The sequence below is a fragment of the Myxine glutinosa genome, chromosome 5 (assembly GCF_964187855.1).
Source record: "Myxine glutinosa chromosome 5, kmMyxGlut1.1, whole genome shotgun sequence".
In the NCBI taxonomy this organism is placed as follows: domain Eukaryota; kingdom Metazoa; phylum Chordata; class Myxini; order Myxiniformes; family Myxinidae; genus Myxine; species Myxine glutinosa.
The window spans coordinates 148,161,602-148,188,766 of NC_136265.1; the positions used below are offsets into that span (position 1 = coordinate 148,161,602).

At 44.1% G+C, this 27,165-nt stretch overlaps 1 protein-coding gene across 1 annotated transcript in view; it reads right to left on the reverse strand.

Annotated features, from left to right (window-relative positions):
* Positions 1-27,165, reverse strand: part of LOC137426944 (RNA-binding protein Nova-1) — a 133,921-nt gene that overhangs the window by 103,100 nt on the left and 3,656 nt on the right. Inside the window, exon 2 of the mRNA XM_068115995.2 lies at positions 11,052-11,195. Within this exon, the coding sequence (XP_067972096.2) occupies positions 11,052-11,195 (144 nt within the window). The remainder of the gene's footprint in view (positions 1-11,051; positions 11,196-27,165) is intronic.

Here is a 27,165-nt window from a genome sequence, read left to right on the forward strand (position 1 = left end):
TAATATAATATAACACACACACACACACACACACACACACACACACACACACACACACACACACACACACACACACACACACACACACACACACACACACACACACACAATTCTCATTTTACCAATAGATGCAAAAATCTAGTACTGTATATGTAATTTCTCTTGTGGCTCCGGAACCAAACCAAAACAAGACCGATAGTCTAATAACGGCGAAGCCGGGCTTGTTTTATACTTTAGTTGAAGAGGATAGTAGGACCTGTTGGGGATACCAGTTAGCAAATAATGTAAGTATTAAATTTTTTTGACTTCAGGCATGGACATCGTGAATGAATTGGGTAAAAAAAACGGTGAATGGCAAACGATGAACCAATAAATTCCACATTTCCCCCCCCCCCCCACCCCCACCTTCCCATGCCTCCTCCCCCCAAGCCCTCTCCCTCCCACAGATCTTCCGTTGTCCCTGTTCTCTGCTGTTGTACTTGTGTGCTTCCCTCTCTCTCCCCATCTTGTCTCCCGCTCCCTTTATTGTGTTTTGTGTGTCCGTTTTTTTTTTTTTTTTGTGATTGATGTTAGCTCTTACACGAGCCTCGATCTTGTATACAAAAAAACAAAAAATCCTGTACCATCTTCAGTCGAACATCAGGCCATCTTCAGTCGAAGCACATTCTCTACATCTTTAATTCCAAACGGTATGTCATCATTTCAATCACAAATTAATACTATATTATTAATATATCAAAATGTAATGTTAAATCACGATTGTATTGAGATATTATATTATCAAACCAGCCCATTGTCGTCATCTGTTCACTTCCGCATACAGGAGCAAGGTCCGTGTCGATCCAATTTTGAATTCATAATTGTATTGAGGAATTTCTGAAACCTCAACCTTTTTCTGAAACCTACCTTACGACACCTGCTGGGACCCCAAAACGTTTCACAGAAGGTTATTATATTTCCTTTTAGTAAAATATGCAACTGTAATGATTACTAAATGCTGTCCCCCTGTCATGAGACCAGATCCTCAGCTCTGATTGTTGTACGTTTGTGGGGACATATGGACAGACAAACCTCTTTTTTTTTTTTTTTTTTTCTTTTTTGTATACTGAATCGAGGCTCGTGAAAGAGCTGACATTTACTTCACAAACAAATCAACCAGACAAACAAAATATATAAAAAGAGGGAGCGGAAGACAAGAGAATGGGAAGCACACAAACAGTTGAGAGCACACAACATTTAAGAGCAGGGAGATGTGTGGGAGGGAGAGGGCTTGGGGGGAGGAGGCATGGGAAGGGGGGGGGGTGGGTGGGAGGAGTATAAAACACAAGGACACCAAGGACTTCCAGGACAGAAGTTGGTATTTCAAAAAGTGGAATTGGGGTGAAATTATCGGGGATAGAAAAGATCAAGGTTTTGGATGGGGGAAGATAAGAGATGGTGGTGAACAGCTGTTTTAAAGACCTGGAGGGTGGAGTGGGATTGAAGAGAGTGAGGGAGTTTGTTCCAGAGGCGAGAGAAAAGAGGAATGAAGGAGTGAAGGTGAGCAGAGAGTCTTGATTTTGGCAGTTTAACCATAAGAGGGTTGCAGGCAGATCTTGTGCGACCTGTAGGAATATTTGCGGGACAGAGCCCAGAGAGAGCTGGGGGGGCAAGGCCAGAAAGGAGTCGGTAGAAGACGGAAAGACCACCAACCTGCCTGCGGTGAGTGAGTGTATTCTAGACAGCATTGCCCTATCAGCTACTCCATAATAAGATATTTGTAATGGCACTCCCAGATCCCATACAGCCTCTCACTCCCCCCCCCCCCCCCCCTCCACTCTCCTCACAAACTTAATAGTATTGGGGGCTTGTGCATTGACATACCCCAGATATGACCTTCCTATCGGTGTTCGGGCCTTGCACATGGCTTGCACGGGCCCACATTGTCGGGAGTTTTAGCAGTACGGACTACAATATATCAACCCTTTGGATGAGTTGATCAGGAGGTTCTCCAAATCTTTTGTTGTGCAGAGGCACAATCCTTTCTCGCAGGTACATTCCCAAGTATTTTTGGCTTCTTATAGAAGCTTTGTGAGCCATTTACTGCTACAACCCTTATCTCACACACACGATATATGTTTGGCTGCCCTGATCACCCCTGTTTCCCAAGGTTTCTGCGCATGCGCACCAAGCATCCTGGAGCGGATTAGGTAATTTCGAAAGTCACGTATTATTCAAAATAATCAGCAAACTTTGAACCTGAGATCAAAATGCATCTGTTTATAAAGAGCATATGTGCTTTTAAAATGGAATAATTATTTTTTGTTTTTTTTTGTGTACAAGATCGAGGCTCATGTGAGACCTAACATTATAATCACATAAAAACAAACTGACACAAAAGGGGTACTCTGTTATGCTCAACGTGACCATCCACACTTTTCTGGTTGATCAAATGCCCTCAGGGCACCATTGGATGGCAATTAAAATGCTATGTTTGAAAAACGATTCAGAAAAAGACAAAATATATAACAAAACGAGGTTACAAATACAGTACTAACTTATTTTAATTGATGTCGCAATAAGAATCATAACTCAGGACATAAATGTACAAGTATTTCACGTGTGCAAGTGTTCGCACCGTCGTTACCATACATGGCTTAGTCCGAAAGGCCCTCCTCGAAAGGCCCTCCTCGGGGCTGCCAGGTACATCAAAGCTTGAGCGTCTCAGTAAATGCCAGTGAACGGGACTAACGACACTGCAAATAAACAAGCTGTTCAAACTGGAGATGTAGCATTTACATTAGGAATGTGCACTATCACCAGGGGAAAGCTTCATCAATGGCTGGAATCTATTGCCGTGTCGGAAAAAAAAAATCGGTGGAAAGAGAAGACCCTCATAAGCAAAGGACGACATCATCTGATCAGGGACATAACAACACCTAGAACCCAAAAATGGCTTACGGTGTTCGAACGTTCATCCTCAGGTTACCTCAATATTGGCAAGGACCTTAGAGCAAGTACCTTTATCAAAGATTCCAGGTAAAAATCATGATGTGGTTAATTTGCATTAGATGTGAAAGTATAGCTCAGGTTTGATCCACAACCGGGGACAAACTCTCCTTAAAATGCCATTCTGGTGCAGTGCCAGTGGAGGCGCTGTATCGCAGAGCATAGTGTCCTTTGCATGGGGGTGTAGAGTTGGCTGCTTGGTCTGCGTTTAGGTTGTGGCCATTTAAGATGCTTCCCATTTAGATTCGATTCGATTTATATTAGATGTGGTCATTTAAGATCCGGTTTCGTGTATTTTTTGAAAAAGTGTATGTCATACCCTGGTGCGACGGACAAACTCCCCTCTTGGGATTGACGGTATAATTTGTAGAAACTGATTAGGTGCAAGTGCTGTGGTGTGGGCATGGTACAGATGTAATGAGCCAAAGGGTCTGATCCCATGCCCAAGTTTCCTTTTATATGGAAAATATAAATATAAAGAAAATATACTTATCCTGTAGTATACTGGACAAATATAAACATGCGGTACATAAAATGGGTTGAATAGGGACAGCAAGGTGAATAGGGACACAAACTGAAAAAAGTTCGGAAACTTTTTTCGCTGAAAATTGATAACCAAACTGATTTGTTGATATTTGGGTTGAAAGTGTTCTCTTGTTTAAAAAAAAAGCAACTTATAGTCCCTATTAACCCCATATATGGGTTAAATAGGAATAAATAGGATTTTTATGGCTGTCCCTATTCACCCCATTTTACGGGTGAATAGGGACAGTCACTAATACAAAAAAATAATAATCAAGAAATAGGGACAGTTTGGAGAAACTTTTTATCCCATATTTTTTTTCATTGGCACCGTGGTTTATATTATGGGTGCATATTATGTGCATCCATCTGAGCTATCAATTTAGCAATAAGTTGGAAACTCGGGATTATTTCTTGATTATTATTGTTTTGTATTAGTGACTGTCCCTATTCACCCGTAAAACGGGGTGAATAGGGACAGCCATAAAAATCCTATTTATTCCTATTTAACCCATATATGGGGTTAATAGGGACTATACGTTGCTTTTTAAAAAAAACAAGAGAACACTTTCAACCCAAATATCAACAAATCAGTTTGGTTATCAATTTTCAGCGAAAAAAGTTTCCGAACTTTTTAAAGTTTGTGTCCCTATTCACCTTGCTGTCCCTATTCACCCCATTTCACGGTACTCGTTATCGACTTTGAGAAAAGAGGGCTTCCAGAGGGAGAGCTTTCGGGCTGTATGGCTTACTTTGTGTGGATGTGATAGCGAAAGATGTTAATAATCCCAAATACTTTACAGACAGTACGTTATAACTACCCCTTGTAATGCGATTTATTTTCCAAAGCTGGTTCATCCCATTTATCGCCCACAATGTCACCTAAATCCATCTGTATGCACCACCTGAAGCGGTTTACACAGATAGCCGGAGCCTCGAGTCAAATACAATCTGAGCCGGTTTTAATTGCGGGTTCTTTGGACACTGGCAGGGAATGAATGGGACACAATAAGCTATTGTTAGCAAGATTCAGTGTGTCCTTTACTTCTCTTCCTGAAATTCTGCGAAGCTTATTGCAACATTTCATGAAATATGACATATTCGATTAAAATCCATGTGAGTTAATCAAGAAGACATCTTAAAACAGCACACTTATGGTATTATTGTCACATTGAGCTTGACAATCCAAAAAACTACACACGCACAGCACCGCATAAAGCACCCATGCAGCACTCCCAGAACCTGACACAGTATACCGGTACAGCACCACACAGCATGGCACAGTAAACCCTTACAGCATCCCATAGCATGACAGTACACATCATGTACAGCACAGTGTAAAACACCCCTACAGCACCCCGGGAGCATGACACAGTACATGCATACAGCACCGTGAAGCACTCCCCTATAGCACTGCAGAGCATGACACCATAAACCACCGCACCGTACACCCATACAGCACCACACAACATGGTTGGTGCACATATATAGTACCGCACAGCAATGGCACCATACAGTATACAGCATGGCATAGTACATCCACAAATCACCACACAAACCCTACATCACCGCACGATTTCCAACTGCCCTACTCGTCAACTAAATGGTTCAATCAAAGCTTAATGCAGAAGGTTTATTACATCAACCCTTAAAGCCAGATCAGTCTATGCTGGCAATATGCAGCCCACAGACCTCCTCGACCTCATCAAACCGAAAGGTAGGACAAAAAGCAGAAAGCGAAAGAGTAAGTTTTAAATGAAAATAAACTCAAGTACATTCCAGACCATCCAAATCATTTAATGTCATCAACCAGGCGTAAGGATACTTTTTGAAAATTGCTGGAATTTTTTTTGGAAGACATCTGCAAAGAATGATTTTCAGGTGTCGTCAACCTTGAAGAAGGTTTGTGATGCCTTTTTTTTCTTACAAAACTCTCCTATGCCTTTCTCACGATGTCTGATGAAAATGCACAAGGGTTTGTGGCGTAGGCCAGCATTATGGAGCCATATTATTAAGGCCTCTCCCTGATCCTTGAACTAAATTTTTGCCATGATTACTCAGCCAAGATTGATGTCAAGCCAAGTAAGCTTCAAGGTAATAATCTCACAGGTCATGCATATCATTGCTACAGGCCAAACAAAGGTCTTACATCGATTAAAACTGGCATTGTTTCAAGAACAAGTTGGTGAAACACCAGCCATGATGTAATAACAGCAGGCCGCATCATACTCAGCTGAATCATTTCTGCTGTTGTACATCTGAAAACAAAAGTATGGCAGCTTACTGCTCCGAGCCACAGAACACCTGACCAGCATACGTGCACCATTCATATAGGCTTCGCCTGCACCCCTCGTTCCCTGTGCCATCGACGTGGCTGCAAAATAACCCTCAGCCCCTCACCATTCATCACCACCCCGACCACATGTGGACTCTCCGCACGAGCAGCTTTGTGATCGTCGAATACAAAGCGCAGTGAAAGGAGGGGTTGCCAGCGTAGCGTCGGACATTCGACGGTTCTATGCGGAACTGCCCGACATCACCCACAAAGCGCAAGCTGTTTCCCTGGTGACTTCATTACCATGAACACAAAGACCACATTGAGAAGCGTCCCACTTCTTTTTGTCTCATGCTTTCAGGATGTGGACAAACTCTCCTGAGCTGGCAATCCATGTCCACGGTGGTTTGGATTCGATTTATTTATTTTCATTTTTATCGCACTTCTTGAATAATTCTTTCCTTAAAAAATTCTTACAATTTTATCTTTAAAAACTTCTTAAACATTTTTTTATCAAAACTTTTCATCGACTTACTGCTCTGGGCTGTGGCCATTCTTCTTTCGGATAAAAAAAAAAGTTCTCGGATAAACTCTCTTGGCCGATGGGACGCCCAGGCGACGGTCAATTGAAGTGTTCATCAAAACTTGTGCTGACAAAATGAATTCCCTGCTCAGACCACGAGACAACATCATCCTTCAAGCAAATGGAAAGTGATACGTTCCAGCATGCGCTCGTGAGCAATTCCTCTGAATGGCGATGAAAGAGTGTTTAGATAATCTAATTTCAAACATTCCCAAGTCCTCGATCTTACTCTTCTGCACCATGAAAGTGCTTCCGAGAAAGGGCACTCTTAAAGATTCCATTCAAACCAAATGCAAATGGTGAGTTTCCTTTGTTTTCATCCTCATCCCACTGAGCGATTGCTTCTCTTCACTCGTGGGCCCTCAACCCTACCGCAACCCCCGTGCTACCTTCTCCTGGATACGATATCGTAAACAATCTGTTTCGCTACACTCTATATTCTGAACGAATAAAACCCCAAAGTGGCAGCTGCTATTCATTCTTTTTGCACTTCAGTCAAAGTTGTATCTGCAGATTACTTTGCCTTGTTTGCTGCTGTGCCGAGCTCGCACTAAGGGGCAAACGTTGCCAATGTTAGGAAACATGGATCCTGACAAAACTCACCAAATTATTACCATGTGTCTTCAAAGAGAGCCCCTTCTCAGTACTTCGATTTTGTCTGAATTTCTGAAGTTCTTTGGATTAGCGCTGAGCACTGGACTTTTTCAAGCTGTTAAAATAAACCTCTTTGTGCAACGCGTCAACTTCTCGTCCATCGTTCTTCTGGATGTTTATCAGTCGGTTTTAGGCCGAAATGTAATTAGCATCTCCTCCTTGGGCTTGGAGCACCTGCTGTTCACATATCACACCGGCAGGCAGGAGGGGTTGATCGGGAGTTTCAAAGACCCTGGAATGAGCATGACTGGGCGAATGAAGGTTCCGCTGGGGAAGCACAGGGTACCACACCGAGCAGATGTACACACAATGGCACCACCAAATTAATGGGAAAGAACGATGCAATTTTTGGGGAAACAAAGTCAGGGCTCGTGAAAGAGCTAGAACACAGACTGGTTCAGGACGCAACAACACAAAAGGAACAACAGAAAGAGGTGGGAAACACACCAACAGCAGGGTTGAGGGCCAAAAGGAGGGAGACTGGGACAAATAAGGGATGTGGGGAAGAATGGGGGGAGGGGGCAGGAAAGGACGCATGAGGTGGAGATGACGCATACAGAAGGAAACTCAGGAAGGAAAAAATTTTGAAGGAGAAAGGCTACCGGGTTGAGGGTGGGGGATGAGAGGGGTGTTAACAATGGTAGAAAATAATGGTTTTGGATTGGGGATGATCTAAGTGGTGAACAGCTGTGTTGAAGACCTGGAGGGAAGCAGGGGAGGACACGGGGGGGTGGAAAAGATAGATAGAGAAGCAAACTCGAACACCACTCGATAGAGAGCATTCCTCCGCCAGGATGAACAGTTTACATTTTGTATCCCACTGATAGGCTGGATCTGGATTCGGGCCAGAAACAAAATCGAATCAGCTTGTTCTTGTCTACAATCCAACTCAACCACCAAGTTTTCTGATAATCCGTCCGCAACTTTTTAAGATATTGTGCTTTACGTATTGTTTTTGGCCCCATCTCTCGATGGTGAGGAATCACTGAAAATATTATAGTATCTAGATTCGGATTCGGGTTTTTCACTAAAATCTAACCAATTTGTCCCCAACTGGTCCACCATGGTATGGTGGACCAGTTGGGGACAAACACTGTCACACAAAACCCCAACTGTCACACACCCAACTGGTCCACCAATTTCATCTGAATCCATCCATAATTTGAGATATCCTGCTCACAGACAAACAAACAGACAAACAAATAGACAAGGGTGAAAACATAACCTTTGTCCACCTTCGGTGGTGGAGGTAACTATCGGGAAGGAGGAATTGGAAATTTGGAAAAAGACGTGGGCTTGTAGGATTGGGGGGAGGGGAAGGTCAACAGGGGTAGAAAAGATCATGGGTTTGTATGGGGGATGGTCTGACATGGTGTTGAACACGAATCTTGAAGACCTGGAGGGATGAGTGAGATTGAAGAAAATGTAGAGGTTGGTTCCAAAGGTGGGAAAAAAGAGAAACAATTAAGTGGAGGTGCGTAGTGATCCTGGGTTTTGGGTGTTTCACCAGCATGGGGTTGATGGTGGACCACATGCACCCTGCAGAAACCTGGGTGGGAGGGTGTAGAGGGACAAAGTGAGGAAAGAGCAGAGGGTGCAAGACCAGAAAGGGGGTCGTAGAAAGAAGACAGAGAGACCACGGACCTGTCCGTGATGTGAAAGTGATAGATCGATAAACTCAGCTTAATTGTGGGAGATTCCAATGATCTTAAAGGCCTTGGTTACCACGGCGTCAATCTGAGCAAGGCGTCAGGCAGGGGCGTCAGCTCAGATGGGAGAGCAGTACTCCATCAAGCTGCGGATGAAAGCCTTGTAGGTGCATAAGAGGTCAGATGTGCCAAAGAACGACTTTGCACGATGGAGGATGCCCACGACTGGCTTTGGAGGCAAATTTTGAAATGCGGTTTGTCCAATAAAGATCATGCCTGATAGGGAGACCCATACGTTTGAATGACTAAACTTCCTCAAGAGGATTGTTAAGAAAGTACATGGAAGGGTTTTCCAAATAGCCCTTTCGGAAGAAGGGAGAGAGGGAGAGTAAGGGGGAGAGAGAGAAAGAGAGTGAGATTTTTCAGTATTGAAAGACATATTCCAAGTGTTTGACTTAAATGTCTGCAGAGAAACAAGAGGCTGCTGCTGTCTATCTGCTTTTGTTAAAACTTGGGAACACTTCAAATCAATAGATGGAAAGCCACGTCATGATCCCCCATTTGTCTTGTGGTGGTGCCAAACGCCTCATTCAGTGAAGCTCACCTCGTTTCTTTTAAACAAGTCTAAGAGTAGTATTACCCGCCCGCTAAACCATAACTGGCTCAGTCCTGATCCCTTCACCCCCAAACTGGGTTTTTCCACATCGTCCTCTCAAGTTTCTGTCTCCGCAGCAAGATCAGCAGGAAGCTTAGTGTTTTCTTGGCCCGAACTGCCGCCCTTTAAGTCCGGCCTAGTTCTATCACCAACTCATGGTGTCACAAAAAAGTGATTCATGGTTTTATAAGAAAATATTCTCGCTCGCATGCCAACGCCTCATGACAAAATATGTGCCAAAACCCAGCACTCAATAATGCAGGGCCTAGTTGGGGTATATATATATTACAGTAGATCTGAAAACGAAGCATTTGTTATAAATTAGATCTGCGTGTAGACTCACAAGCTCACGGAGACACAGACCAAGAGCACAATATCCTCTCCCATCCCTTTAGGAACAGACGAGGCTGACAATCGACTGTAAATAATCATTTTAAAACTTCCAGTTAGTCTTGCTTGAAAGCAATCTAAAAATGTCTCACAATGCAAGTCGGGACCATTTCACACAGATTTCACACCTTAACACCAAATTCTTCACTGTTAAGAAATAAACACAAACAAATGGAATCAACCAATCGGTGACTCTAATTTATATGGTACAGTATATTCACAAGGAGTTGTAACAATATCGGCATGGAACGAACGGATGAGCTGTCAACGAATGCAAGCAAACACCTCGTTGATAAAGCGTGGCCTTGGCTTCCATTACACATAGCGAGGAGCTTTGCGGCCTAGTCATGGCCTCTCCGACGAAACAAGCAACAGTGTGTTCTGTTGATAGTGTAAAGGTGCAGCGTCGCACCTTAAAGGGATTTAAAATATTTCTTGAAGTTCCTTGCGACGTCAACCTGACTGGGCAGGGTGCCCGATTCAGGGAACACATCCTCCCTTACAAAGGTCATTACACCTTTGGAGATGTCTATTTGCCAATCTTTTGGGAGATGCTGCATCATTTACTAAGCACTAATATGTCATTATAATTATCAGTTTTATGCTGTCTCAATGGAATGAATGTACCACGGGGTAATGAAGGACCCGAGATAGGTTAACCCGAGATAGGTGTACACCTGGGTACACTCATTCTGTACGGATGGGTGGAAGTATACCTAGGGGTACACTATCTATCTATGGTGAAGAATGAGCATGAGGTTTTGTAAAGCCATAAGGTGTCACTCATTGTTGTTTCCCATCTTATTCTTACTCATGTGCAGCACATGGCTGTGGGTAGCATTGGGAGGTGCAGCTGTGCCACTGGCACATGCCATGTTGGAATTTGCATTCTCTTTGTGAAGGACACCATGGGATCATTGAGATCCACCAACTAATGCTAGCAGATGGGACGCCCGGTTTAATGTCCATCCAAGGGATGGAGGAACACGCGTTGATGACTACAGGCCTGCAAAACTCCAGGATGACAGTTCCTGATTGGGTCGAGATTCGAAAACAGGCTAGGCAGCTCAGAAGTGAGTGTGCAGACCCTTAGGCCTATACTATCAAGCCAGAAGATGTTTCCCCTCTGAGCACAATTAGCGCATGATGCTGGGATTCAAGTTCAACCTATTCGTCCAACTTTTTTAGATATCGATTTTTAGATATTTTTTAGATAGTGGTGTGTTCATTTATCCATCATCTCCGAGGGCCCTTTTTAAGACAAGTAAAAGTAGAAAGTGCGGGTTCATTACGGGGCGGACACTGAATACTCCAATGAAAGAAGAGAGCACCAACCTGGATAGAAGTCCTTAGATTTGGACAACTTTATGGTCGTTCCGGTCTCCTTCTGCAACTGCACAATTGTCTGGCCGCCTTTTCCGATGATAGAACCGGCTGCGTAACTTGGGATCAGGACTTTCAGGTGGTACTGGCCGTCATCTAGTTAAATAACGGGTAAAATGGGGAGAGGGTAGGAGAGGAGAGGGGTTACAATCCCAAAATGTTACAATCATAAATACTATATCCCAGAAGTTGTCCACTATTCTGTTCAACCAAACACAAATTTGAATGGGATTCATCAGTTACATTTCTGGTCTGCTGGTCGCAACAACGCTGTGCCGCTGATGTGCGGCTGTGCCGCTGATGCCGTGCCCCTGGATATATAAGCACTGGATATGCAATGGCCTACTCCATTTGAAAGATATTGTGGGATCTTTAAAAGCCCCTTAGCAAATTTTACCAGGCTATAGGACAGCCGGCTTAACGTCCCCTCCAATGGGTAGAGTGATCACTGATGCAAGACTGCCGAGCAGTTCAACCTAGCTTTTCCTCCAATCCCACGTTTTTACCTCCGCCACCAAAGGTGGATGGAGGTTATGTTTTCACCCCCGTCTGTCTGTCTGTCTGTCTGTTTGTTTGTTTGTCTGTGAACAATATATCTCAAAATGTTGTGGATGGATTCGGACGAAATTTGTCACAGAGGTAGTGTATGTGACAAGGACGAAATGATTAGATTTTGGTGAAGGTCTGAATTCGGATCCGGCTGGTAGCATTTTTAAGTGATTCTTCACCATTAGGAGATAGGTGGTTAAACGGTGGTTTCTTCACCATTAGGAGATAGTGCTAAAAACTATATATAGCAGGATATCTCAAAAAGTTATGGACGGATTTGGACGAAACTTGGTGGACCGGTTGGTTGCGTGACAAGGAGGAACCGATTCGATTTTGGTGTAGATCTAAATATGGATTCGGATACGAGAATTATTTAATTTCACCTGGTAGAATAAACAGTATACTGCACCGACTAGGGGTATTTTAAACAATTTCAATGGTTAATAGAAGACAGGGCAGCATGTAGAATCATACTAATATAATCATAAGACTATAAACAAACAAAGAAAAAAACACCTATTTTGGGGGGAAATCTCCCCTCCCACAACCTCATATACCTCGGGAGACCCCAATTTTTCTAATGCCGTCAACAAACATTGGTACATCATGGGTGATTATGGTTGAGGTCAAGTTTCATCGAAATCGTGTGTGTAGTTTCTGAGAAGAAAGCAAATACCTATTTTGAGGGGGCAACCCCCCATAGACCCCCAAAGAAGCAGATTTTTTTTATGCCGTGAACAAACTTTGGTACAGCACGGGTGGTGATGGTTGTGGTCAAGTTTCCTCAAAAGTGTGGTTTCAGAAAAGAAAACCAATACCTATTTTGGCGGGTCAAACCTGGACCCCCTTTAACCCACCGTAGACCCCCTTAGTCTTTCATTTTCTTAGTGCCATGAACAAACTTCGGTACATCACAGGTGATGAAGGTTGTGGTAAAGTTTCATCGAAATAGTGTGTGTAGTTTCAGAGGAAAAAGCAAATTCCTATTTTGGGGGGTCAAACCTGGATCCACTTTGACCCCGGTAAACCCCCTTTCACGCTGATTTTTTTTAATGCCGTGAACAAACTAGTCACAACACAACAAATATCATTTTTGCCAAATTTAGTCGCAATCCCATCAGCGGTTTCGGAGAAGAAGTTTCAAGTGTTTACGAACTGACGGAGGGACAGACAGACTGACGGACTGATGTACGGACAACGTGCCATTGCATAAGCTCCCCTGAACTTCGTTTCAGGTGAGCTAAAAATCACTCATTCAACCAGTTTGAATGGGGAAAAGGAGTCATTCTTCTGTTTTGTGTGTACTGCAATGAGCACGGAGAAAAGAAAGAAAACCAGAGAATTGTCTGAGGAGGTCAGACACAACAAGATTGTAGCCAAGCATGGACAATCTCAATGATCTAAGTCCATCTCCAGAGACCTGTGTCCACTGTACGCAATATTATCAAGAAGTTTAAGGCCCATAGCACAGTAGCCAACCTCCATGGACGACTGGACGTGGCCGCAAGAGAAAACATGATCAAAGATTGAAGCGAAGGATTGTTCGAATGGTGGAAAAAGCACCTCGATCAACTGCCAAACAGATTCAAGCTGACCTTCAGACACAAGGTACGACAGTTTCAACTCTCACCATCCGTAGCCAACTCAATGAAAGTTGGTTCTATGGTAGGAGACCCAGGAGGACCCCACTGCTAAGAGAGAGACATAATAAAGCCCGACTGGAGTTTGCCAAAACACACCTGAACCAGCCAAAATCCTTCGAGGAGAATGTCCTGTGGACAGATGAGACCAAATTAGTTTTTTGGTAAAGCACATCATCTCTACATTTACAGAAAAGAAAATGAAGCCTTCAAAGAAAAGAACACCTTCCCTACAGTCAAACATGGAGGAGGTTCAATGATGTGTTGGGGTTGCTGTGCTGCCTCTTGCACTGGGTGCCTTGAATGTGTGCACGGCATCATGAAATCAGGAGATTACCAAGGAATTTTGGATTCCTTTGTCAGAAGCTGGGTCTCCGTCGAAGGTCATGGGTCTTGCAGCAGGACAATGACCGCAAACACACTTCAAAAAGCATCCAGAATTGGTTCAAGCCAAAACGCTGGACTGTTCTGAAGTGGCCAGCAATGAGTCCAGATCTAAATCCCATTGAACACATGTGGGGAGATCTAAAAACAGCAGTTGGGAGAAGGCACACTTCAAATCTGGGAGAACTGGAGCAGTTTGCACAATACGAGTGGGCCAAAGTGCCAGTAAAGAGGTGTAGGAAGCTCATTCATGGCTACAGGAAGCGACTGACTGCAGTTTTTTTGTCCATAGGCCGTGCTACCAAATATTAAGTCCAGGGTGTCAATAATTTTTTCAATGGCATATCTTTTTATTTTCTGATTTAAAAGGATTTATTAAGTTCTCAATCAAAAACAAAGGTTTTGTAATATTAACAGTATGAATGAATGATTGTTTTAAGGCCATTTTTCTCTGCTAGAGCGGGGGTTAGCCTTGCGGGCCCCATGACAATCATGCATGGTTCCGTGTTTGAGGCAATGTTTTTATGGCCGGATGCCCTTCCTGACGCCAACCCTTAGTCACCTCTTACGATGCGCAGGGATACGGTGTACCTATTCTAGATCAGGGTACACACCGGGATCATTCATCCCAGCACGCTGGTACTCAATTTGCCAACCTCGGAAGGATGACAGGCTGAGTCAACCCCCCTGGCATTAATTCAGCAACCAACCAGGATTCAAACTCAGGATCCTAGGATTCAAAGCCAGCACCCCAACTGCTAAGCCAACACCAGGCTATGTAATATTAACAGTGAAATAAAGAATTGTGGAGACCAAATAGTTTCGTAAATTTACACTTATTTTTAGAGAAAATTTAGTTATTTGAAAAAAAGTGCAAGGGTGCCAATTTTTTTGGCCACAACTGTATGTTCAGTTCAAACGATGGCGTTGAGCCCAGCAGGGTGAAAGTAGGTGAGTACAACAACACAACAACAACATGCATTTTAAAGCCATTTCCCCTGCTAGAGCGGGGGTTAGCCTTGCGGTCACCATGACAATCTTCTCCATTTTGCCTTATTTTCTGCATCTCTCCTTGTTAACCCCCTTGCCCGCATTTTCTTCTTCCACCATCTTTAGCTAAGTCTTTCTCGGTCTTCCCTGTTCTCTACTTCCTTCTACATTCATTTCCATCACTCTTCTCAACCAGTCACTTTCATCCTTCCTCAACACATGACCAAACCATCTCAAACTGTTTCTCTTCACAGCATCAATCACAGGCTCTATTCCCATCATATTTCGCAATTCATCATTTGTCTTCCTCTCTCTCAACGATACTCCGCACATCCACCGAACCATTCGCATTTCCACCTTTCCAGCCTTCTTTGCTGCTCTACGTTCATTACCCATGTCTCGCTCCCATAAATCATAACACTTCTCACACATGCAGCATACACCTTTCCCTTCAGCTTCAACGACACTCCCCTCCTCATCAGCACGCCACTCAGTTCCCGAAACTTCTTCCATGCACATCTCACTCTTGCAACCATTGCCGAGTCTGATCCACCTTCTCCATTCAGCATGTCTCCGAGGTACCAAACTGTTTTCACACCTTCCAGCTTCACACCGTCTCCAAGATCCAACTCAACATTTCCTCCATCTGCAGCTCCCTCTGTGCACACCTTACATTTGAATGTAGCTGCCACACTGGTTAATGACCCTCTCAGACCACTACATTTTTGATGAACCCACTCAGAGCACATTGTACATTGAATGGAGTTCACTCCGACACCCTTCCTGCACACAGCACATGGCCACTTCCCAGTTCTTTCCACGTCACCACATGCTTTACCACTTGCCATCACCTTCGTCTTTCCGATATTCACCTTCAGACCGTTTGTCTCCATACATTCCTTCCACTTGTTCATCTTTTCCTTCAGTCCATCCATACTTTCCGCAATCAACACCAGATCATCTGACTGCATACAACAACTCCCACGGTAAACCCTCCTTTACGTTCTGAGCCAGCACCTCCATCACAGCTACAAATAGTAGTGGACTTAGTACCGACCCCTGATGCACTCCCACCTTCACCTCAAACTCACCACTGTTCCCGTCATTCGTCCTCACAGCTGTGCGCGCTCTTTTGTACATTGCCATCACTACTCTGATCAACCATTCCTCCCCTCCTAACTTCCTCAATGCCCATGTCAATACTTCGCATGGAACCCTATTGAATGCTTTCTCCAGATCAACAAACCCAAGAAACAACTTCTTCCTCTTCTCCATGTACTTCTCCTGCAACTGCCTCACAATAAAGAGCGCGTCTGTAGTTCCTCTTCCTGGCATAAATCCAAACTGCATTTTATCGATCTTCACCTTCTTCCTTATTCTCCTCTCCAACACCCTTTCCAATACCTTCATTCCATGCTCCAATAACTTTATCGCTCGGTACGAGCCACACTTCAGAGGGTCACCTTTCCCCTTGTATAGAGGGACAATGGTACTCAGTTCACAATCCACTGGAATGCGGCCTTCTTTCACCACCCGATTACAGATCTCTGTCATTCTCTTCACACCCCAACTTCCTGCTGCCTTCAACATATCTCCCACAACTCCCGTCGGCCCTCCCGATTTTCTACTCTTCATTGCTTTTATCGCTTCAGTCTGGTGTTGGCTTAGTGGTTAGGGTGCCGGCTTGGGATCCTAGGATCCTGGGTTCGAATCCTGGTCGATCGCTGAATTAACGCCAGGGGGGTTGACTCAGCCTGTCATCCTTCCGAGATCGGCAAATTAAGTACCAGTTCACTGGTAATTCCCTGTGTGTCGCAAGAGTCGACTAACAGGGTTGGTGGCAGGAAGGGCATCCGGCCGTAAAACATTGCTTCAAAAAGGGGACCATGGTGTCCGAAAAAGGCCAAACCCTGCTTTGCAGGGGAAAATGGCCTCTAAAGGTGGTTCTTTTCTTCCTCTATTGCTTTTATCGCTTCCTCAACTTCCTTCTCAGTTATCTTCTCTGCCGGTCCTAAAACTGGGTTACTCTCTATGTTGCCATCCCATTCATTCTCTGCATTCAACAGCATTTCCATATATCTTTTCCATCTTCCTTTAATTCCATCTGGGTCCACAACGATTTGTCCCACTTCATCCTTCAAGCAACTCACCCCCATCACATCACACCTCTCTTTCGCTATCTGCTTTGCAATCCTGAATATCGCTCTCTGACCCTCTTCCGAATCCAAGCGTTCTCCGAACATTTTCCTACATGCCTCCTGCGCATTTGCTACCTCTTTCTTTGCAGCCTTCTTGGCTGCCTTATAACTTTCATGCTCTGCTTTTTCTGCTCCCGTACCCTTCGCCTTCTGCCACTCCTTGAACTTCTTCCTCTTCTCGTCAATCCTCTTTCCAACTTCATCATCCCACCACCATGTTTCCGAGTGCCTTGGTGGTCCTTTTGTCCATCCACATACCTCACCAACGGCTCCCAACACAACACAACACTTCTGTGCAAAGGTGAGTAATTAAATAAATATTGCGAAGCAAAAAAAAAAAAAGAATGAATAAAGCAAGGAAACGCAAAAATGTAAAACACACGTTACTGATGCAGTTTCAGGACGAGGAATACACTAGGTGGTTTGCCATTGCTTACACAACAACCAGGACTGGGATGTGGAATCTGACAAAGGTATCGGCGCACAATGGCCTTCTGCTATTGAATACAAGCCGTGGTTATCCCGAGTTTGACGCATTAATTAACGTCAACACTCGGAAGAGTCATGAAGGCAATTAATGAGAAGATACTTCAATCCGCCATGGATGGACGCATATTCCATTCGGTTAAATCCACAGCGTTTGCTTCTGCTCGGGTACGGTTTACGGTTTCATCTACACCTGTCTGCAATGGCCGAGCTCGAGGCGACGCCAAGAATGGATGCAAGCCAGCTTGTTGCCTCGGCTTGGCCTCTAGGGAAGTTGTCGACTTCAAATGGCCGAGTGGCTCTCACAGCCAGAAGTGAGTGAGGCTTGCTCACCTCCACTCTTTCATTCTCATATATTACATATATTACATATATTACTCATATATTACAAAGGCTGTATCGCTCCCAGCGACGTAAAATGATCAAAAGCTGATGCTTCATCTCCAACCATTGAGGAGACACCTCATGATTGCAATCTTGAGATGTCACACATGAATGGTGAAACATGGATTTATTGAACAAAGCATTATTTAACACGCTGTGCGATCACACATGTTATGCCATGCACACACCTCGTGCCCACCCCCAGCTATCGTCCCTCCCACCTCCCCCCTCCCCAGCTATTGCCCCTCCCTCTCCTCCCTCCCCCTCAATCCCCCTACACAACCCCCTCCCTCCCCCCTCAGCTATCGCCCCCCTAACCCCCCCCCCCAGATATTGCCCCTCCCTCCCCCCTCCTCACCCACCTCTTCCCCCCCCCTCTCATCCACTCTTACCCTCTCCCCCCCCGTCCCCCACCATTGCAACGTCACAGGACAATTAACCATCATCTTCACAAATGTCTTTTCATGTGTTCTGGAACATGCTTGCAAAGGAATTGGTTTGGATGTGGTTTCGGGATTATGGGTAACGTGGTATGCAGGAACAAGTATGAAAACCGTAGCAGGTCTGAGTGCAGCTCGAGCCATCTAGAACAAAGAAAGCACTGATTTACGGTTTGTCTGGCAATAGGGAACCTACAGGCACTCAGTGCATGGACGAGAGAGATGGCAGGCATTCTATGAACGGAATCAGATTTAATATTGAGCAATTCACGCATGGAAAGAGATTATATTGGACATTTCACGTACGGTAAGAGATTATATTGAATATTTCACGTACGGTAAGAGATTATCTAGATAATATTCTCCGTCGGTGATTCTGTGAGTCTGTCTGTCTGTGAGTCTGTCCGGGGGTGTGGCTATACCCGGCTATATTCATGTGGCTATATTATATAATCATGTATATATATGTGGCTATATTCATGAAAATTCACAGACAATAAGAAAAATGTCCGCTAGTAGGGAGCTGCAATTCCCACCCATGGGAATACCCTTAACCCGTCTGGGAGGAGCTTCAAAAACAAATATCCACCATGTTGTTTACTCACATTGCTTTGAGGTCTCTTTTGTTCGGCCCGCAGTTTCTTACTCTCTCACACAGTTTTATTTAAACTCTAATTCGATATCTCATTTCATTTTTCACAGTCGCTAACATGGTTTTAGACTCAGTTGCAAAAAACGGGAATAAAATTTGATTAAAGTTACCATTTATAGAACAAAATGAATTTTCAAAGGACTGTAACATAAAGGCCATTCATTGAGTCTCCCTCACAACTTTATCTCGACTCTAATTCACCATCACAGTCGCTGGGATGGTTCAAATCTCAGTTTCAGCTAAAGTTGAGAAAATCGGCAACATGTATTCCAACAGCCATTTTGAATGTGTTGACTGTTATGTGGCACGGGGAAGGAGAGAGGAGAATGAGAGAAGAGAATGAGCGAAGGGAATGAGCGAAGGGAATGAGCGAGGGAAAGGAGAGAGGGGAAGGAGAGAGGAGAGAACGTTCCCAGGACTTTGTTATTTATACTGTTGCGGTTTTGTGTTTTTATAATAAAGGTTAATTTCCCCTCCTCGTTTAGTTACACGACAACATGTAGCCTTGTTTAAGCTCAGTTATTTCTTAGTAAATGTAAGCGTAGACCTTTCCTGTGTTTAGTTTTGCGTTGAGTAGGATAATGAGAATTAGGTCCTCTACGATGCCTCAATGCTTTTGGTTTTGGCGCGAAATACCACGAGGCCGGCCTGAACAAGTCGATCCAGGCCAAAGGAAGGTGGAGGAGGAGCTACGGTAAGCGCGAGCCGCCAATCAGGGCTCGAGGGGAGTGACTTACCACTGCGGCAAAAGGCGGGGTTAGGAACGTTCGAGTCGGGCTAAGGGCGGGACGATATAACCCTGTGTCCAGAGCCACCACCTCAGTTATGAGGCAGATGAGTTAGGAGTCGGGGTCCTCCGTTGAGTTATGAGAAGGGATGCGCTGAGTTGAAGTCGGGGCCGAATACGTGAGTTCCCAGTTGGTACGAACGTTGGTATACGAACTTTGCCCTGCTCCCCGCGCTCCGCGCAGTTGTATCAATCGCGCTGTGAAAGACAGCCGTGCCGGGCCACAGACGCGCGCATATTACCTCCTGCCTGCCTTTGCCGAGATATGCGCCGCGAGGATTTTCCCGCCTGCCTGCCTGTCTTCGCCGGGATACGTGCTGTGACCGCCAGTGGGCCACGCCGGGTGAGCTGTTCCTACACCAACCAAAGCAGGCGCGTTCGGCACGCGAACATTCTTCCTTCATCTCCCTGTGTGTGTAAGTGGGCCCATTGTCTGGGAAAATAAGTTAAGACTGCTTAAGACTGCCCTGTGTCTCTTCTTCTTACCAACCATTGTAAATAGTGTAATAAATCTGTTCTTCCTTTGATTCGACCGTTTCGTCCCTTCCATCATTGACTTAGCATGGTACGAATTAGATCGCTCTGGTCGGGTTCCATAAGCAAGGTAACTGCACGGGTCACGTGTTACGCCATCCGCTCGGGTATAATCAATTACGCGTGGCTCGTGCGAGACTCGATCCCCGCTTTCGCTGCGGCGTGGGTACTCAAGGTACGTGCGAAAATTGTCCCGAGACCCTTTCCCACATCTGCCCGGAAGTGCGACTCAGTCTCGCGGTTCGAAGACCCAAGGAGAACAAGGGGCTTAATCTCCCCTTTGTAAGGGAACGGGCTTCGCAAAACCGCAACAATACTATTACTTAGTAAAAGTACAGCGAGTAAATTCTGAAGTTCGGGATAGAACCGAAGTCAAATTATATATTTACACTTGTGGGGTCACCTGTGGGAATCCCACGGGCATGGACGTGTGTGACATTGGACATCTTCATTTAGTTGCTGCACATTCAGTTTTACAAAATGGTTACTGGGAATTTATCAGATCCACTGGGTCACACACGGGGGAGTGGGTCACACATGGGAGGGGGGGACACACACGGGGGGGGGGGGAGGGGGGGGTCACACACACACACGGGGGGCGGGGGGGAGATCACACACACACACACGGGGGGGGGGGGGCGCGGGCAGAGTGGGTCTCACACACACACACACACACCTGGGGGGGGGGGGAGTGGGTCACACACATACGTGGGGGGAGGGGGAGTGGGTCACACACACACATGGGAGGGGGGGAGACAAACACACACACACGGAGGGGGGAGGGAGTGCGTGACACACACACGGGGGAGTGCGTGACACACACATGGGGGAGTGGGTCACACACACACGGGGGGGGGGGGGGGCAAATGGGTCACGCAATCACACACACGGAGGGGGGGTGGTAGGTCACACACACACACACACGTAGGAGTGGGTCACACACACACACACACGTAGGAGTGGGTCACACACACACACGGAAACTCGTGCGAATGCAAAAAAAAATTTATTAAAGATTTCATGATTTTATTTCCTATAGCTATGAAACGCATTTTCTTTGGGCGGTGTATAATTGCTCCGAACAAAACAGGTCTTAAAATGCACCAGAAAAATAATTGTTTATTAAAGATTTCACGATTTTATTTCCTTTCGCTATGAAACACATCTTGTTTGGGCGGTGTATAATCACTCTGAACGAAACAGGCTCTGCCTGGTTTCCTCTGCTTGAGTTGTTATCAAAATGTACCTTTGTTTCTTCAAAAAGGAATTCATGATCAAAGACGTGTTGATCGTAGGCCGATGGAGCCATGATTCTTCTTCATTTTGAAACTTGAATGTATGGAAAACTTTTCGCTTTACAAAGTAAAAATAGATTAAAACCAAACGTTATCAATAAATATTGTATTCCAAAGTTAGTTTACATCATTATGTACATTTCTGAAGTACTGTATTGTTTCATTCCATGGTTGGAAAAGAGTTGACTTGCTTTAAACAAACTCTGTATATACACCCCAAGAATATGAAAATATATAATTTGACTTCGGTTCGATCCCGTACTTCAGTATTCACTCGCTGTACTTATACGAAGTAATCCTACTATAATTCACCAAATGTCCGTCTGTCTGTCTGTCTGTCTGTTCGAAGGTACCGTAAAAACTGCTGAACCAATCGCAAATATATTTTGGGTGGATAATCCTGGGATCTCCAGGAGTAAAATAGGCTATTTAGTTTCCCCAATTTCAGCTTCAGTCTCCAGCATTCTCAGGTTTGGACTCCCGCATAACATTCGCGTTCACATAACGTTCATTGTTCTCATTCTGATGATGCACGGACTGATCGGACTCGGTGACCGCGGATAAAGACCTTTTATAAGGACACGGGTTGAATCTCTGCTTGAGAGAATTCCATCCCTCTCCCCGCCATCACGGCCGTTTCTCAAACTCACAATCCCACGATATGAGGAAAGGACGACCCAAAACCAATTATCTTCTTTTCGATTCGTATATAAACATCATTAAAAATAAATAATGACCTCGGCGAAAGTTCAAACGTAGGACAGTTTATATAGGACACGGGTAGTTTATAAGGACACGTATATCCATGGATAGTTTATAAGGACACGGGTTGAATCTCTACATGAGAGAATTCCACATAGCTATTTGGGCGGTGTATACGCTAACAGATCGCTGTCTCCATCGATCTTGCCCAGGCCGTAACAGCTATCGGCTCAAAATCCTTTTAACTGTTGATTTGGTACTTTTTACAATGAAGGAAACATTAACAATGTTGTTAAAAGTTTATTTTGTGATTAATTTGTGATTGGAGATATGTTGTTTGGAATGAAAAAAGAGATATCGAGTTCAAGTGAATGACGACATGCTGTGATGGTTTCTACTTTCTGAACGTGAACTTCGTGGATAGCCATAGGCAGATTCGCCACAGACCCACGATCGATGTTTCTATGCGTGAACGTACCCGTTTGTTTGCGAACGGGTACGTTTTTCATGGAAGTCATTCACGAACTTGCTGTCCATGTCTGATGTCCATGATGTGCGACTTGCTGTCCATGATGTGCGACTGAAGGTGCTACAGGAATGTGGAATTTATTGGTTTCATGCTTTAGCATTCGCCGTATCTGCATTGCCTGTTTGCTTCTGGCCTCCCACCGGTGCGTAGCACGGGTATCTCACTAGTAATATAAATAACGAAGTCCTGGGAATGTTCTCTCCACTCATTCTCCTCTCTCCTTCCCCTCTTTTCTTTCCCTCGCTCATTCCCCTCTCTCATTCACTTCTCTCCTTCCCCGTGCCCACATAATAGTCAACACATTCAAAACAGCTGCTGGAATACATGTTGCCGATTTTCTCAACTTTAGTTGAACCTGAGACTTGAACCATCCCAACGACTGTGATGGTGAATTCGAGTCCAGATAAAGCCGTGTCATCGGATATACACTACCGGTCAAAAGTTTTAGAACACCTCAATTTTTCCAGTTTTTATTGAAATTTACGCAGTTTAATGTCTCAATGTACTCTGAAGTTAAGCATAGAACAAATAAACAATTGGAAATAAAAAGAAATCATAGAATCATTTTGTTTAAGAAAATTTAATTTAAATTTTTGACTCAGCAAAGTAGCCACCTTTTGCAGATATAACTGCTGAACACACTCGTGGAATTCTTTCTTCAATGGAAATCAAATATTGTTCGGGAAGTTCTTCCCAACACTGTTGCAGAAGTTCCCACAAATGTGTTGCACTTGTAGGTTGCTTTGCTATCACCCTTCTGTCCAGTTCATCCCAAACCAGCTCGATGGGGTTAAAGTCTGGAGACTGCGCTGGCCATTCCATGATTTGAAGCCTACCATCTTGTTATTTTCCTTGAAGGTAGGTTTGACATATTGTAGGTCTTTCCTTTAGAGAAATTGCAAAGAATGCCAAGGTGTCAGTGAGTGCAGCTTCCTAAACCATCAAAACGCACTTGGAAACTGGATGAAACTCTGACAGGAAGAGGTCTGGCAGACCCAAAGCCACAACAGAATCAGAAGACAAGTTTCTGAGAGTCAACCGCTTGCGTGATAGGCGGCTCACAGGACAACAGCTTCAAGCACAGCTTAACACTGGTCGAAGTAAGCAAGTCTCAGTTTCAACTGTGAAGAGAAGGCTTCGAGCTGCAGGTTTGACAGGTTGAGTGGCGGTAATAAAGCCATTGTTAAGATGGCGAAATAAGAAAAAGAGGCTTGCCTGGGCCATGAAGCACTGCCAGTGGACAACTGAAGACTGGAAGAAGGTCTTATGGACCGATGAATCAAAATTTGAAATCTTTGGTTCATCACGCAGGGTTTTTGTATGCCGTCGAGTAGGCGAAAGGATGGTTCCTCAGTGCGTGACACCAACTGTAAAACAAGGAGGAGAAAGCGTGATGGTCTGGGGCTCTTTTGCTGGATCCAGAGTCGGCTACTTGCACAAAGTGACTGGCACCCTGAACCAAAAGGGCTACCACAGCATTTTGCAGCACCATGCAATACCCTCTGGTATATGCCGAGTTGGTCAGGGGTTCATCCTACAGCAAGATAATGACCCTAAACACACCTGCAGGCTATGTCAAAAGTAAAACTACCTTCGAGGAAAAGAACAAGACGGTAGGCTTCAAATCATGGAATGGCCAGCACAGTCTCCAGACTTAAACCCCATTGAGCTGGTTTGGGATGAACTCAACAGAAGGGTGAAAGCAAAGCAACCTACAAGTGCAACACATTTGGGGGAACTCCTGCAACAGTGTTGGCAAGAACTTCCTGAACAATGTTTGATTTCCATTGTAGAAAGAATGCCACGAGTGTGTTCGGCGGTTATATCTGCAAAAGGTGGCTAATTTGTTGAGTCAAAAATTTAAATTAAATTTTGTTAAACAAAATGATTCTCTGATTTATTTTTATCTCCAATTGTTTATTTGTTCTATGCTTAATTTCAGAGTACATCGAGACATCAAACTTCGTAAATTTAAATAAAAACTGGTAAAACTGAGGTGTTCTAAAACTTTTGACCGGTAGTGTATATAGATATCTCGGCATTTTCCCGTCTGTGTCATCTTGGGAGGTGCAAGATATATCGAGTCGTGAAAAGCCATGATTATTTAATATATCTCGGCATTTTCCCGTCAGTGTCATCTTGGGCGGTGTAAGATATATCGAGTCGTGAAAAGCCACGATTATTTAATATATCTCGGAAATTTCCCGATTCCCATGTGTGTGTTTATTTTCTCAATTATTGTTGAAACCGAGTCTAAAACCATCGATAAAAATGAAATCAGATGGTGAATTTTAGTCAAGATAAAATCGTGAGGGTGACTCAATGAATGGCCTTTATGTTACAGGCCTTTGAAAATGCATTTTGTTCTATAAACAGTAACTTTCATCAAATTTTATTCCAATTTTTTTTCAACAGAGTCTAAAGCCATGTTAGCCACTGTGAAAAATGAAATGCGATATTGAATTGGAGTTGAAATAAAACTGTGAGAGAGAGCAAGACACCGCTGGCCTAACAAAAGAGGCCTCAAAGCTATGCGAGGAAACAAAATGGAGGATATTTGTTTTTGAAGCCCCTCCCAGACCGGGTGTAGCCACTCCCCCGGACAGACAGACAGACAGACAGGATCACCTACGGAGATTATATATATAGATATTCCTGGGGTGTATATACAGAGTTTGTTTAAAGCATGTGAACTCTTTTCCAACCATGGAATTAAACAATGCAGTACTTCAAAAATGTACATAATAATGTAAACTAACTATGGAATACAATATTTATTGATAATGTTTGGTTTTAATCTATTTTTACTTTGTAAAGCGAAAAGTTTTCGATACTTTCAAGTTTAAATATGAAGAAGAGTCATGGTTCCATTGGCCCACAATCGGCCTCTGATGTGCATTTTGAGACTGAATCAACACGTCTTCGATCATAAATTACTTTTTGAAGAAACAAAGGTACATTTTTATAACTCGAGCAAAATAAACCAGGCAATGCCTGTTTTGTTCAAAGTGATTATACACCGACCAAACAAGATGTGTTTCATTGCTAAAGGAAATAAAATAGTGAAATCTTTAGTAAAAAATACTTTTTGTTTTCGCACGAGTTTTCAAGGCTGCATGGTGTTCACATCCAGGATTAATAAACAAACTCCATTTCACGTATGCATGGACATGTAATTCACAGCTGTAAAATAAATAAATGAACACGGACGGGAAATTGCCGAGAGATATTTTTTCGTTCTTATTTTATAAGCCATGTGCACATACACTTTAAAGAAGTTTATTTGAAATCTTCAATTTTAAAAATGTCATTTTGAATGCTGTAACGAAAAGAGTAATTTTGGTTTTCGTGAGACAGAAAGGTGCAATGTAATGTTCTTATAAACCGTCCAAAAGACTTTTTTTCCCAGGACTTGTATTCTTTATATTGTCGGAATGTTTCATTCTTTAGACGTAGTCACAATAAAAAGTTGCAATTAGGTACTCTGCACGTGGGGAGAAGGGCGGAGCATCGTTTACGTGTCACCACTCGCGTTTGTAAATGCTATCTCCAAAATGAATAAAATAATGAGGGAACAGAAGGAGACCATCAATGAACGTTAACACAGGCGGATGCTGAGCAACAAAGACATTGGAAGGTAATGTGTGCTCAGCAAACATATACAAGAGCAGCTGTAATGAATCAGGATGAGGTTTTGGATAATATTGTTGAAGATCACCATTGCGGAGAGAGTCCAATGACGTCACCATGCGTGTACTGTTCTGCGAAACATTTCACTAATGAATGAACAGGACAAGGGGACGGATTTACACTATGTTGCTCCAAGGGAAAAGTTCAATTAGCTCTAATATTTGCCGTACCTCCTCAATTGGAACAACTGCCAGAGTGAGGGGGGGGGGGGGGGGAGAGCAGCTGTAGAGATTATACTAATTTAATACTAAATACTAAAATAAATACTAATTTTGATAAATCCATCATTGTCTAATACTAATTTTGACAATTCAATGATTGTTTAGTTCTACTTTTGATAATTCCATGCATGTTTAATACCATTTTTGATAATTCCATGAATGTTTAATACCATTTTTGATAATTCCATGCATGTTTAATACCATTTTTGATAATTCCATGAATGTTTAATACTACTTTTGATAATTCCATGAATGCTTAAGAATAATATTGATAACTAGCAGAAGTACCCGGCGTTGCCGGGCGGGGGAGGGGGGGAGGAGGAAAGGAGGGGTGGAAGGGGAGGGGAGGGGAGGGGGGAAGGGGACGGGAGGGGAGGGGGGAGGGGGTTAGGGGAGGGGGACGGGGGGGAATGGGGAGGGAGGAGGGGAAGGGGGCGGAGGGGGGAAGGGGCAGGGAGGAAGGAGGAGGGGAAGGAGGGGGGAAGGAGGGTGGAAGGGGACGGGAGGGGAGGGGGGAAGGGAGGGAGGGGGGAAGGGGAGGGTGGGGGGGAAGGCGATGGGAGGGGAGGGGGCTCCGGGGGGGGA